Consider the following 13,623-nt stretch of genomic DNA (forward strand, 5'->3'; position numbering starts at 1 on the left):
GGGGTCCTTTGTGAGGCCACACTACTTGCTAGGTGTACTTTCACTGGCTAAAGCAGCAACCAAATGTGGCAGGGTGAGATTTCGAAATAATGCTGTATTTTCCCAGCCACATGTCTTTTCGCTCTAGCCCTACCCTTACACAATCAGTGAACCATTTTGCAGTTATTACCTCAAGGAAATTTCTGGCACAAAGCCGGGGGAAAAGAAGAAGACAATGTGAGTTTTGAGTTTCAAAAGATTTAGCGAACTCAAGGCCATGGAAAACACTGAGGCACAGACACTATGCTTGGGAGAATATCTGTTGAAATAAGTAAAGCTACCCAGACCCCAAAACAAAAAGATTGTCCTGCTTGATAGGGGTTGGGCTTACCGTAGTGAGAGAGGAAGTATGTACAAGAGCTTAGATGTGGTGAGCACTTGAGAAAGGGGCCCCGCATCCTGATTGCTGTACTCTCTTCCAAGCAAGTCCTGAGGTAGTGGTGGCTGACAAATACCCTAGAGGAGGTGTGTGCTCCTCCTAGGGGAGGAGAATGAACCTGTGCCTCATTTTCAAAAAGAGACGCAGGAGTATATACCCGAGAGGGCTGAGACAGCCTCACTATTGTAGTTGGTGTATGGTTTGTTTGTGTTCACAAAGCTGGTGTTGAAATTTGATTCCCAGTGTGGCAGTAGTGGGAAGTGGGGCCTAGTGGGAGATGTTTGGGCAATAGGGGTGGATCCTTCCTTAATGATTTGGTGCGCTCTGAGGTAGTGAGTTCTCTCTCTAGATTAGTTCTCCCAGGAATGGATTAGATCTAGAGAGCGTGGGCTGCTTGTTATAAGAGCCTGGATACCTCGCTGGTTTCCCCCTCTTTGCATGTGTCCACTTCCCTTTGGACTTTCTCTGCCATGCTGTGGTGCAGCATGAAAGCTTTTGCCAGAAGCCAGGGCCACACCCTTGAATTTCTTGGCCTACAGAATCATGAGCTAAACAAACCTCTTTTCTTTATAAATTATCCAGTCTCAGGTATTCTTTTACAGCAATACAAAATGAACTAAGACGCTCATCAAGTCCCTCTGTGCCCATATAGCACAGGTGGAGTAGAATGATTTCTGGACACCATGAGGGGCACAAAGAAATGATGGGAAGCTTCAGCCCAACTCACAGCACTTTCAGTGGCCCAGTGCAGCACTTTGTCATCACTGATAAGGAACAACTCAGGTTAATACTACATGGGCTAATTACCAAAGACCAGAAGGGAAAGAGGGTGTCTCAGGAGATGCCAGCACTGATACAGAGCAGTTCTGAGAACCAAGGGTCAAGCTACCCTCCAGCTCTGGCAACATGAAAAGTCCCTGAATCTGAGATGGTGTTATGACCTGAATTGTGTCCTTCCCCAAAATTCATATGCTGAGGTTCCAATCCCCAATACCTAAGAATGTGGCTGCATTTGGATATAGGGCCTTTACAGAGGCAATTAAATTAAAATAAAGCTGCAAGGAAAGGCCCTAATCCATTCTGACTGGTGTCCTTATAGGAAGAGGAAATTTGGTAGCCTAGAAGAAATGGAGAAGTTCCTAGACACATACAAATTGCCAAGACTGAAACATTAAACCGCCCCCCACTCCCCCCCACACAGAAAATCTGAAGAGACCAATAACAGGTAAGGAAATGTTATCAGTAATAAAAAGTCTACTACCAAAGAAAAGCCCAGGACCTAAAGTCTTCACCGCTGAATTCTACCATATATTTAAAGGTCATACCAATTCTTCTCAAACTCTTCCAAAAAATTTGGAAAAGTGGGAATACTTCCCAATTTATTTTATGATGCCAGCATTACCTGGATACTAAAACCAGAAAGAACGCTACAAAACAAAAAATTACACACAAATGTCCTGATGAATATAAGATACAAAAATCCTCAACAAAATACTAGCAAACTGAATTCAACAACACATAAACAGGATCTTTCACCATACATCACTTTAACAGAATGAAGGACGAAAGCCATTTGATATCTCAACAGATGCATAAAAAGCATTTGACAAAACTAAACATCCTTTTATAATAACTCTTAATAAATTAGTGTAGAAGGAATGTACCTTAACATAATAAAGGCCATATATAACAAACCCACAGCTCACATCATACTAAATAGTGAAAGTTAAAAGCTTTCCCTCTAAGATCAGAAACTGGGTAGAATGCTTACTCTTGCCATTTTTATTTAATATAGTACTGGAAGTCCTAGCTAGAGCAATTAGGTAAGAGAAAGAAATAAAAGATACCCTAATTAAAAAGGAAGAACAGAAAATGCAACCCTAAAATTTATATGGAATAAAAAATAACTCCGAATTGCCAAAGCAATGTTGGGCAAAAAGAACAAAGCTAGGGGCATCATACGACTTGACTCCAAAATCTACTACAATGTTACGGTAATCAAAACAGTATGGTGCTGGCATAAGAAGAGAAACAGATTGATAGAGCAGAATAAAAAGCTCAGAAATAAATACACACATTTGCAGTTAATTGATTTTTGAAAAAGGTACCAAAAATACATGGGGAAAGGAAGTCTCTTCCATAAACGGTGTTGGGACAACAAGATATTCACATGCAGGGGAATAAAATTAAACCTTTATCTTACCCATATGCAAACATTAACTCAAAATGGGTTAAGACTTAAATGTAAGACCTGAAACTGTAAAACTGGTAGAAGAAAACTCCAAGACATTGGTCTAGGCAATGATATGACCCCCAAAACACAGGCAACGACAGTAAAAATAGACAAATGGAATTACATTAAACTAAAAAGCTTCTGCATATCCAAAGAAACAGTCAACAAAATGAAGAGACAACCTACACAATGAGAGAAAATATTTGCAAGCCACACATCTCAGGGGTTAATATCTAAAATAAATAAGGAACTCAATTCAATAACAAGAAAATAAATAACCTCATTAAAAATGGGCAAAGGATCTGAATAGACATTTCTCGAAAGAATACGTACAAAAGGACAACAGGTATATTAAAAAATGCTCAAAATTACTAATCACAAGGGAAACACAAATTGAAAATATAATGAGATATCACTTCACACTTGTTGGAATGGCTATGATCAAAAAGAGGAAAGAAAATGTTGTCAAGGATGTAGAGAAAAGGAACCCATGCACACTGTTGGTGAGAATGTGACTAGCCACTATGGAAAACTGGCAGTTCCTAAAAAAATTAAAAATAAAACTACCATATGATTCAGCAATCTCACTACTGGATATATTTCTATTAGAGAGAATTGTAATAGATGTTTCAAAAATATTTCGAGTGGTGAGAACCTCTTGTACTGTCATTTTCTTCATGCCTGGTACCTGAGGCTAGGTAGACTCTAAAATTCTTTTCCTGGCAGGAGTGCAATCAAGTGGGTAATTACAATCCAAGGAAGAGCAGAAATATCACAGGTAAAGCATAGGAGGACAGTACAATTTCCTGGAATTTCTTTATTTGAGCAAATCTGTGCTGTAACAATTACCAGCCAAGGACTACAGGTGGTGAAGGCAGTTTTTACAGTGGAGAAATGCACATATGGAGGCTGATAATTCTTTGCAATTATCACATCAGCCTTGGATTATAACCTGGTGTATCCTTCAGGGTTCCTTGCTGCAGGTAACAGAAATCATCTGTGGCTAACCTGAACAGAAAATGAATGACTTAGAAAGAAATCAGGATATGGAATGAATTGATGCAGAATAGGCTAGAGTCAAAGGACAAAAAGCCAGGTCACTCTCTCTGAGCATTCAGGTGAGAATGGCATTGCTTGACCCCACTGCTTTAGGCACCTGAGGCCACCTCTGATGGAGCCTCTATGCAGTTGCCTCCTCTGGACTCTGACATGGCTTTTGTGAAATTTCTCAACTGTGCGTACATCTAGTTACTCTTCCAAGGTCAAATCTGCAGATTCAAGGAACTGAATGAGAAAGCGTGGTCATTGTCAGGGCGTGTACTACATTAAGAGGGAGGATCTGGTTCCTTTAATTCTGAAGGAGGCAGAATTCTGCTTCACACCAAGACTCTCAGTGTGAGGAATTAGCCACACTGGACATGGATTTACATGACGGTAGACAACAACCCAGCAAAAAGAAAAATTGAGGCCAATACAAAGGTAGGAATAATCTGTTTTTGCAAAATTAATTGTGGAGAAAGCAGTAAACTCACAAGTTATATGATAGTTACATAGGTATGTCATTTATGTTACTATTTATGTAATAAGCACTTATACAACACATAGGATGTGTGGGTCACTCTTCTAAGTGCGATATGAATATTAGCTTGTCCAATGTTCACATTAATATATTGCCATCATTATTTTATGGATGGGTAAACTGAAGCCCAAGGAAGTTATATAATTTAACCAAAATTACACTGCTACTAAGTGATAGGAGAAAGATTTGAAGTCAAAAAACCTGGGGCTTCAGAGTCAATATTGTAACTACTACACTATATTGCTCTTTACTCTAGATGTTTTTATTTGTAGTTATACTTAAGAAAAATGTTCATTGAGCAATTTATAATTTATTTCATTAGGTGGATTCTGTCCTCTGAATTATTTTCATTTTGCTTATATAAAGTCCTGTATTAACAGAACCCTATAACATATTTTAGGGAGAAGTCACCAAACAGGGCAGTGTAACTAACAGCTGCAATCAAGAAACATGTCTAATGTTGAAAGACCAGACAAATAACAGATGTTGGATATATACCGAAAGGAATATAAGTCATTCTCCCGTAGAGACATATGCAAGTTATGGTCATTTCAGCACTATTTGCGATAGCAAAGACTGGAATCAACCTAAATGTCCATCAACAGTCCATCAATGGATAAAGAAAATGTGTTACATATATACCATGGAATACTAAAACAGCTATAAAAAAAGAATGAGATCATGTCCTTTGCAGCAACATGAATGGAGCTGGAGGCCATTACCCTAAGAAGACTAACACAGGAATAGACAACCAAATGCTGCATATTCTCACTTGTAAGTGGGAGCTAAACATCAAGTGCATATAAACACAAAGAACGAAACAACAGGCACTGGGGCTGACTTGAGGGTGGAGGGTGGAGGGTGGGAGGTGGGAAGTGGGGGAGGATTAAAAAACTACCTATTGCTTATTACCAGGGTGATGAAATAATCTGTACACTAACCCCCATGACATGCAATTTACCTGTGTGACAAACCTGCACGTGCACCCCTGAACTTAAAAGTTAAAAAAAAAAAATAGCAGATGTTACAGGACAGTTCATGAAGAGAAAGCACTGTACACTCTCATGTCACAAGGGACTCTTACTTTAAGAAATGTTTCCAACTCCCTTTGTAAATAATTCTTCACCATTCAGTGATTTTTTTTAAGTTCAAATTCAACTAATATTTATTGAGTACTTAACATGATTTGGGCACTGTGCTTAAGAAGTACAAAGAAGAAATAAACTTGGCCTCTGCCCTGGAATTTCTGACAGCCTAATAGCAAAAACATGGAACCAACCTACATGCTCATCTATGGTAGACAGAAGGGGAGGTGGACTGATTTCTAAAAGTAAAGACTTTTCCTGAAGTGAGACAACATAATGCTATCACACTCTTTTATGATAGTCTTGGGAGTCGGGGGAAGGACAAAAGAAAACAATCCAGACTGCTATTAGAGTTTATCAATAAATTTTCATTAAAATATCTCTGATCCTTCTCAAGAGACCATTTGATTTTGATCATATTTAATTTAAAAAAGGAGAGATTTGGGGTGGCTGAAGTGTAGTTGTGATACCTAGAAACACCTGTGATTTAAGAGAAAAACCATCGTGTTTCCTTTGGCAGCACATATATGAACAATGGAATGTTACAGAGATTACTGTGGCCCCTGAGCAAGGATGACATTGCAAATTCTATAAGTGTTTCAGATGAAAAAGAGGGAAACACTGTCATTACTTTTTAAACTCATTTAAAATCTGAAAATTGGGACCTTCCTTCTCTCTTACCATCTTATCTCACTGACCCTGATTCACAGACACAAGGGAAGCTAAGCATATGATCCCTTGTCTGGTAACTGCCATTTTTATCTACATCTTGAGCACATTTGAGTGTTGTGCACAGCACTTCAAGGTTCTCTGTTAGCTTGTATTTATTGGCCTCTTATTAGAAACATTCTTGCCTAATGGTCTCATGAATACAGACTAGAAATTAGAAACAAAAATATTTATCTGGTAAGCAATTTCTCTGATAACTGAATGAATAGGAACTACTGGGACTTCTTGGGAGTTGCCTACCTTTTCCTTTAGAGTTTGTTTCCTCTTTTGTAGATTTCACACATTGCTCAAATATTTGTGGCATGCATTCCAAGTATAAGGTGCAACTGAGGGAGGAGAAAAGGGAAAACTTAGCTGGGCAGAGAGCTAAAGCTGGTCTTCAGTAAAATTGTTTTAAACAGAAAGCCTGAAAACATCAAGATACAGGCATAAACAGAGTGGCCTGGGTAAAACTCAGGCAACAGCTGCACTGTTAAGGAAATAAGGCCCAGCATAGAAGCCGTTTGGTCTTTGTGTGATTAGTGGGCTCCCAGGGGAAAAGTTTCTTGCACTTTTCAGGCACATACACGGTGGGCTCCATGAGAGCTTGTAAGGGGGTGGAAAGAACAGACCCACAGTTACACAAAAAAGAGAAGTTGAACTTTGTGCTTACCCAAGACATACCCGCAGCTGCACAGATAGGGGGAGTTGCACAGACAGCTTTATAGATAAGTTACATAAACAGCTACAGAGATGAGAGGAGTTTTTTATAAAAGCTTTTGGATTCAACAGTAAAAGTGGCAACCCATCTGGGACCCCTCTCCACTGAAGAAAGCTTTCTTCTTTTACGTAGCAAACTTTCCCTTTAACTTCACTCTGGTGTCCACACTCCTTAATTCTCTTGGTTGTGAGAACACAAGCTTGGGTAATACCTCAGACAACGAGACCATTGACCATTGACCCATTTCACAATGATGTGCTACTGGAGGATGTATGCTGGGTATTCATATATCATCACACAACTTCCTAATTTTATGTGTATGGTAGTTTCCTCTGTTCTCACCTTGGTATTTCCTACCTAGTTAAGGTGTTACATGGGTCTTATGGGCTTGTTAAGAGCTGGTAAGAGAAACTTATCATTCACTTGATGGAATGGTTACCATGGCTTATATCCACAGATGATCCAGCTCATGCTTAAAATACTGTGTTAGAACAAATGGATCAGAGTGAATTCTGTAAGGTTAAATCCACAGAACTGGAACATTACTGACTTGCATCATAAACTGGTGGCAGTGGGAAGACAGAGTTCAGATTCGTGTTATACTGGCGAGAGAAGAAACCAAGGAAAATAAGTGGTTCATACACAGGGGACTATTTAACTGATCCAAGCCAGAAAACTACGGAGGGTGAAAGGAGCATTATCAATAATTATGTTTGGACGATAGACATAAGTTGTGACTGTCCTTGGTAAACCAGGATAGATGGAGAGTAATTTAAAAAGAGACAAAGAATAAACACAGCTAATGTACATTAAGAACCCAGGGATATCAGAGGAACTGATATGCTTATTTATGGGATTGCCCAGAGATTTGACCTTCAAATATAATTGAGCTCTGGAAACATAGATTTAGGTTTGTGGGTAAGGGGCAAAATAATCAGATTCCAAATAGGGTTCTGCAGACAAGTTCCCACAGGTCCTAAAGTCTCTGGGTCTTTTTCTAGCCATTGTGGCATCTCAGGGGCTTGTGTAGACAATGATAACCAGTTCCATACTTCTGCTAAGAGAAATTTTGGGATCAGAAAATCTTTCTTTGCAGCTCTTCAGAGTCTCTTTAATTTACTTCAATAAAAAGGAAATCGGAAATCTCAGGACAGTGCTGAATGTGGCAGAAATTCCAGGGCGATTCATAATTTTCCTACCAATTTAGAGTTACCTGTCTGGAATGATTTCAACTGACCGTGGAAGATAGTTTATAAAACTGTAGGGGAGGCAGAATTTCACCTTCATCTATGTAGGGTCCCAGCAGGGCCCTAGTATTAAATTGATTTAAGGTATTAATAGATTGACAGGAGAGAAGCACACAAATTTATTTTACATGGCATGGGGGTGTGGAGGAAGGCTCACTAAAAACAAAACAAAACAAAACAAAACAAAAAACCGAAAGCAGCAGTTAAAAGCATACACACTGAAATGGACAAAAAATAGTAAGTTATGTAACATGATAAAGTGAAGGGGCTTGGACTAGAGTAATTAATTGGGTAGAGAAGCGACTAGGAAGATAGGGATTAACACAGTTTTGTTTGGACAGGTTTCCCTCTACTTCAACTTTCAGTCCTTGAAGGTAATGATGTTATTTTATAGGGAAGACATCTTTCACATGGGAATTTCATCTCCTGCTTTTAAGACACATCCATCAGAGTGATTTTGCACCTGCTGTTTTTTTTAAAGTGCGTTTAATTTAAAATAGTCAATATGGCACAGCAGCATATTTTGAAGCGGTATATTCTTAACTCCTTCAAAGCAAAAAGCCTTGAATAATAGTTACCAGAATGGAGAACCTTCTCAGCTCACATTTGCCACATGTGGAATGCATTCAATGTACTGAGTGCTTACTGACTTTTATCTCAGTCCCTCACTCTGCTGCTCTTCTCGCCTCATCTTACATAACAGAAAACTCAGGCTCCAAAAGCAAACTGATTCCACCAAGATGACAGTGGAACTGGGACTTGGGGTCCAAGCCTGGTCCTCGCACGAGGTAGATACTCCCTGAGATGCTGGGGAAGAGCCACAGTAGGGCCACTCATTGCCCTTTTCCCTTGGTGGACCTTGGACATCCACCTTACGTTAAAGTGATCCAGCCGGTGACGCCTGAAGAGAAGCCGCAAGTAAGCACATGTGAAGTCCGGTGGTTGACCACACACATGCAAGGCGTAAGAAAAAGCACGCTTCTACTTTCCCCAACATGGTCCGGGCTGCGTCAGTGGCCTTTGGCCCGCACTCAAAATGGCGGCGTCAGCGTCAGCAGCCTCCTGCCCATCTCCACCGTGGCGCCGACAGGACCCGCCTCCCTGGGCGCCGGAGTCATGTGACCGACACAATGGCTGAGATGCTGCTCCCGGCTTCCCAGCAACGCCGAGTGAAAGCCATGACGGCCGCCGCGGGCTCGGCTGGCCGCGCCGCGGTGTCGCTGTTGCTGTGCGCGCTGCTGGCGCCCGGCGGCACGTACGTGCTCGACGACTCCGACGGGCTGGGCCGGGAGTTCGACGGTATCGGCGGGGTCAGCGGCGGCGGGGTGAGCGGCGGGCCGCAGTGTTACGCGGGGGGTGCCGAGAGCCCGCCTTTTGGGGCCCGCCCCACAAGCCCCCGCCCCACAAGCCCCCGCGGCGTTGCCCTGCGTTTCGACGCGCTCGCGCTGCGGCTACATTCTCTTAGGGTTTCAGTCAGCAGGCTGTTGGGGCCGGCTCACTGTGGGCTGGGGCGGGTGCTTTTTCGTTTAACTTGAACCAGAAAGGCAGTTAGGTTTGAATAAATGAGGATCTGGAGGTCCAGAAGGTCCAGAGAGTAAGGTGACAGGTCTAGGTAGTGAAGAAGCTGGGAGTGGAACCCTCGTCCCGGTAATGGGGCCCAGGCTAGTTCGTCGAGGAGATAGATGGCAGTCAAGGAGCGTCGCTCCAGAAAGGGCCAGGGAGTGCGGGAGCGTCCGTGTGCGAAAGCGGACGCCCCAGTGGGATGCTTGGCTGTGTCTCTTCCTTTTGGGGGAGTTGGCACGTGGTGGAGTCGTCAACTCCCGGGCAATTGTCAGGACAGGGTAAGGATGGGCTCTTCCAGAGAGGGTAGCCCGAATAGGATTTTGTTTGGAGGTAGGACTGGTGCCTCAAGGTCTCTTTAGGAAGATAATTGGCTTGAAACTACCGGGTACTCCCTCTGGGCCCCTGGGCTTTTATGGTGGCAGACCTTTGGGTGAGAAAGCTTTTGTTTTTTGTTTTGTACCCGAAATTACATCTAGGGCTTTTTTTCCTTTTTTTTTTCTTTTTTCCTTTTTTTGAAATGTTAAGGTTGAATTCTTGGATATTTTGTGTTGAGTTAGATGGAGCTTGCATCCTTACATTCAACTCAGAACAAGCTTGAATGCTTACTGCATGGATGACCTGGCCTGTAGTCTGACCACATGATATGACTTTCTACTAGGGGAAAATTTTTTCCCTTAGTTGATCCTTCTTGATTTTTATGCTTTTATTCCCTAATTTGCAATCTCTCCAGCAGTGCTGATGGGTATTTCAGGGGAAACCTGTAGGCTAATGAGCTAATGCATTTATTCTTTGCTACTGCTATTCTCCTTTTTATGTTTTTGGTCTAAACCTGAAACAGCCAATATTTCATAAAATGAAGCCCCGTCTTTTTGATAGCTTTCCTTGTGATACTAAATCTAGTGTAAAAGCTTATCGAAAAATGGAAGTCTTTGTTTCCATTAGGTTTATTAAGCCCAGTTTAAAATTACTAAGATGAGAAGAATCATTTCATAGTTCAGAGTAGGAAAGTCCTATCTAATCTGATAGAATATACAGCAGTTATTAGTATCCCTGTGTATGCAGCGTTAGTCCTCATAGGAACTCACTAAATAATGAAAATCTTGCAACATTATATTTAGATACCATTTTAAACTTCTTTGTGGAGCCCTTGGTCTCTATCCCAGTTTATGGCAGAAGTGTTTAGAATGCTGTCATTTATCTTCATGTCAGAGAGGGAAATCAGTATGGTACAATGAGTAGTACCGTTAGTTAAGAATGCAGACTAAAGAGAAGATTGCCAAGAGTTTATTCTGGGTTCTGCCACTTCACTGTATGGCCTTGGTGGGTTATTTATTATAACTCCTCTCTGCCTCACTATCTTTTTTGGGGGGATACAGTTATACCTGCATGGCAGGAACATTGTGAGGATGGACCTGAAGTACTTAGGATGATGTCTCCAAGGTGACTAATTTTGGTTAATAACCAGTTTTGGGAGGAGGAAGTTCTTTCAAGACCACTGAATGAGGAAGTGTTACCAGGGCTTTTTCCTGGGCCCGTGAACCATTCCAGGCCTCATTCAGGCAGTGTGGTTAGTAATCCCGTGATTTGTTATTGCTTGATGGTGCATTTTGACATTTCGTTATATTGCCTTTGACTTAATCTGTTGTGTTGGGTGTGGCTGTGGGTTTGCAATAGTATAATTGATGTGTTTGGCTAAAGGTGATACTTTATCTGTTAAATGTGGGAGTGCATAGAGGGCAAAATAAACCCTGGACAGAAAAACACACAGTTTTAATGGTGTACTGTACGACGGGAAGCATTGTTTACCTAGAGTTAAGGATATGTTAGTGTGCCCATACTGTGTTCATTTAAAGAATGCCTATTTTAATACAACTCCTTTTAGGTTGTAAGCTCTTTGAGAAATATGTATTTTTTAAAAAAATTGTATATATAACACTTGACTTTATTGAGAACTTACTATGTGCCAGGTAATGTGCCAAGTCCTTTACATACATCTAATTTTAGTCTTACAACAGCTGAATGAGTAAGATAATCCACTTTACAATAATTTGCCTATGATTGCATAGCTTATAAATGATGAAATCAGGACACAAGCTCCATTTGACTCAGAGCCTCCTGTGTTATGTTGCCTGTACTGTTGCAACAAAAAAACCCATGAAATATTTAATAAGTCTTTATTGAATAACAATGAATGAGGATTTGAACTTGAATAAGACACAGTCTATGTCTTTAAGGAACTAAGAGGTGAGTCTGAAAAGTAAAGGAGTGATAAGAATGCAGGGTTTGAAGTGTTGTGATAGAGATATGGACCTGGTTCCAAAGGAGCCCCCAAGAAGACACATCAGATCAGTGGGTAGAGTCAGAAGACATCTTTCCTTGAAGAGGTGGAATTTAAGCTGAAAGATGAATTGGAGTTGCCCAAGAGAGGATGTGGGTCCAGAAGAGAAAAAGTTGTTTGATGTATCTAGGTGGAAGGTGTGAGAGTGATAGGGGTAAAGTATGAGGTTTAGGAACCAAATAATTAAGGAGTTTGGGTGCAAAATTGAGCAATTTGAACTTTATCCTGAAAGCTTTTGGGGAAGGGAAGGTCTTAGCATGTTTATACAGAAGAGTTTCATGATTACATTTGTGTCTTGGGAAGGTTACTCTGGTAAGTAGCATGTAAGATAGAATACAGGGTGAGGCAGAGGGGATGCCCTGAGACCACTTACACTGCTCTCTTAGGAGGGCCTAGGTAAGTCAGTGGGTTGAAGAGTAGAGGAAGGATTTGGGAGCTGTCAAGGATATCTTGGTGATTGAGGGTGCATGGGAAGTTTGGACAACAGGTGGCTCAAATTTATGATTTGGCAAGTATTCATTACTTAGACAGCAAATTCAGGAAAAGGAGCAGATACATGCAAAAGTGCTATATTTGGTTTGGGATATATTGAGGTGGATAGGAAGAGTGGCTAGAGAGCAGCTCCATGGGTCTTGGTCTCACTGGTAGGGACTGGGGATATTTTGGATATGAGAGAGTAGATATGGGCTCCACCAGAATGTCAGTGGTAGCATATATGACAATATAAAGTAGAAAGTTGAACCCCATAAAAGTGAAGTATTTTGTCCCAGTCATCATGCATACACCTGGCAGAGTGTCAGCAGTTTGAACCTAGGGCTGTCTGGTTTACAAGCCAGAGGACATGCTACTGTTTCATGCCGAAAACATGCCTCTTTTATTATTTTTTGCTTATATTGCCTCCCAAAGGATAGATTAGGGGTCAGTTATTGGTTTTGTGATTACTTTTTTCAAACAGTTGTATGTCATATTCCAGGCATGATCCAGTATTGGTCCCTGCACTGTCCACCGTCACCTTTCCATGCATTCTGAGGCCAGTCCTGTGTTAGGTTTTCTTAGTACAGCCTGGTCATTACTGCTGGTTATTCTTAATAGTAACAGGCAGAGTTTATGAGGATGGGGAAAGCAGTGCTTCCTTTCAGCATTGCTGCTTGTGATGTTTTCTGGAAGATGTTAAGGGGAAAAATTACCTGAGATTCAACCCTCTCATCTTAATCCTGAGATATCGTTGCCAAGTGGTTTTAAGATAGAAAAGCTATGTTTCAAGGTAAGTTTGTGATCATGAGGCTAGCAAGCTTACCTCCCAGTTAACCCTCATCCAAGTAGAAGAGAACCTTTTAACTGTCAAATAGCAGCCCTGCTTACCCAATGATTGGCACAGAAAGGGCAGACAAACAACTTGTGAGGTGCTTTTCCACAGCCTGACCTTGCCTGAGGCTATGTGTATACCAGGTGATGTGAACACTGTAGACAAGCAGTCATGATTGAATTTCTTTTAGTCATACTTTTAAAAACTTTTTTTTTTAGGCAACCTCCCGACTTCTGGTTAATTACCCAGAGCCCTATCGTTCTCAAATATTGGATTATCTCTTTAAGGTAATGAAAAAATAATTATTTCATGGTACCTGTGATAGTTTAGAAACTGTATGGTGAATTTCACCGTAGAATTTATTAACTTCACAATTCTAGTTTTCGAAAAAATGGCAGATTACTTTGAGAATAAATTGCTGTATG

The 13,623-nt window shown here is 41.0% G+C and overlaps 1 protein-coding gene and 1 non-coding gene across 6 annotated transcripts in view; both read left to right on the forward strand.

The window, feature by feature from the left end:
• Positions 1-5,819: 5,819 nt before the first annotated feature.
• On the forward strand, positions 5,820-5,924 carry LOC116558134. Its single transcript, XR_004271863.1, has one exon. It is a non-coding gene; the product is annotated as a U6 spliceosomal RNA (small nuclear RNA).
• A 2,650-nt stretch (positions 5,925-8,574) lies between these two features.
• GALC (galactosylceramidase) overlaps positions 8,575-13,623 on the forward strand; it is a 65,188-nt gene continuing 60,139 nt past the window's right edge. The window contains exons 1-2 of one of the 5 annotated variants that reach the window (XM_032287695.1): positions 8,575-9,316; positions 13,417-13,485. In XM_032287695.1, coding sequence (XP_032143586.1) covers positions 8,987-9,316; positions 13,417-13,485 — 399 coding nt within the window. In that variant the 5' untranslated portion in view covers positions 8,575-8,986. Of the gene's footprint in view, positions 9,317-9,431; positions 9,985-13,416; positions 13,486-13,623 lie in introns of those variants that run through there. The other 4 variants (XM_032287700.1, XM_032287696.1, XM_032287697.1 and 1 more) reach the window with 4 other exon arrangements.

Source organism: Sapajus apella, unplaced genomic scaffold (genome assembly GCF_009761245.1).
Source record: "Sapajus apella isolate SASKATOON/1434 unplaced genomic scaffold, GSC_monkey_1.0 scaffold20, whole genome shotgun sequence".
NCBI lineage: Eukaryota > Metazoa > Chordata > Mammalia > Primates > Cebidae > Sapajus > Sapajus apella.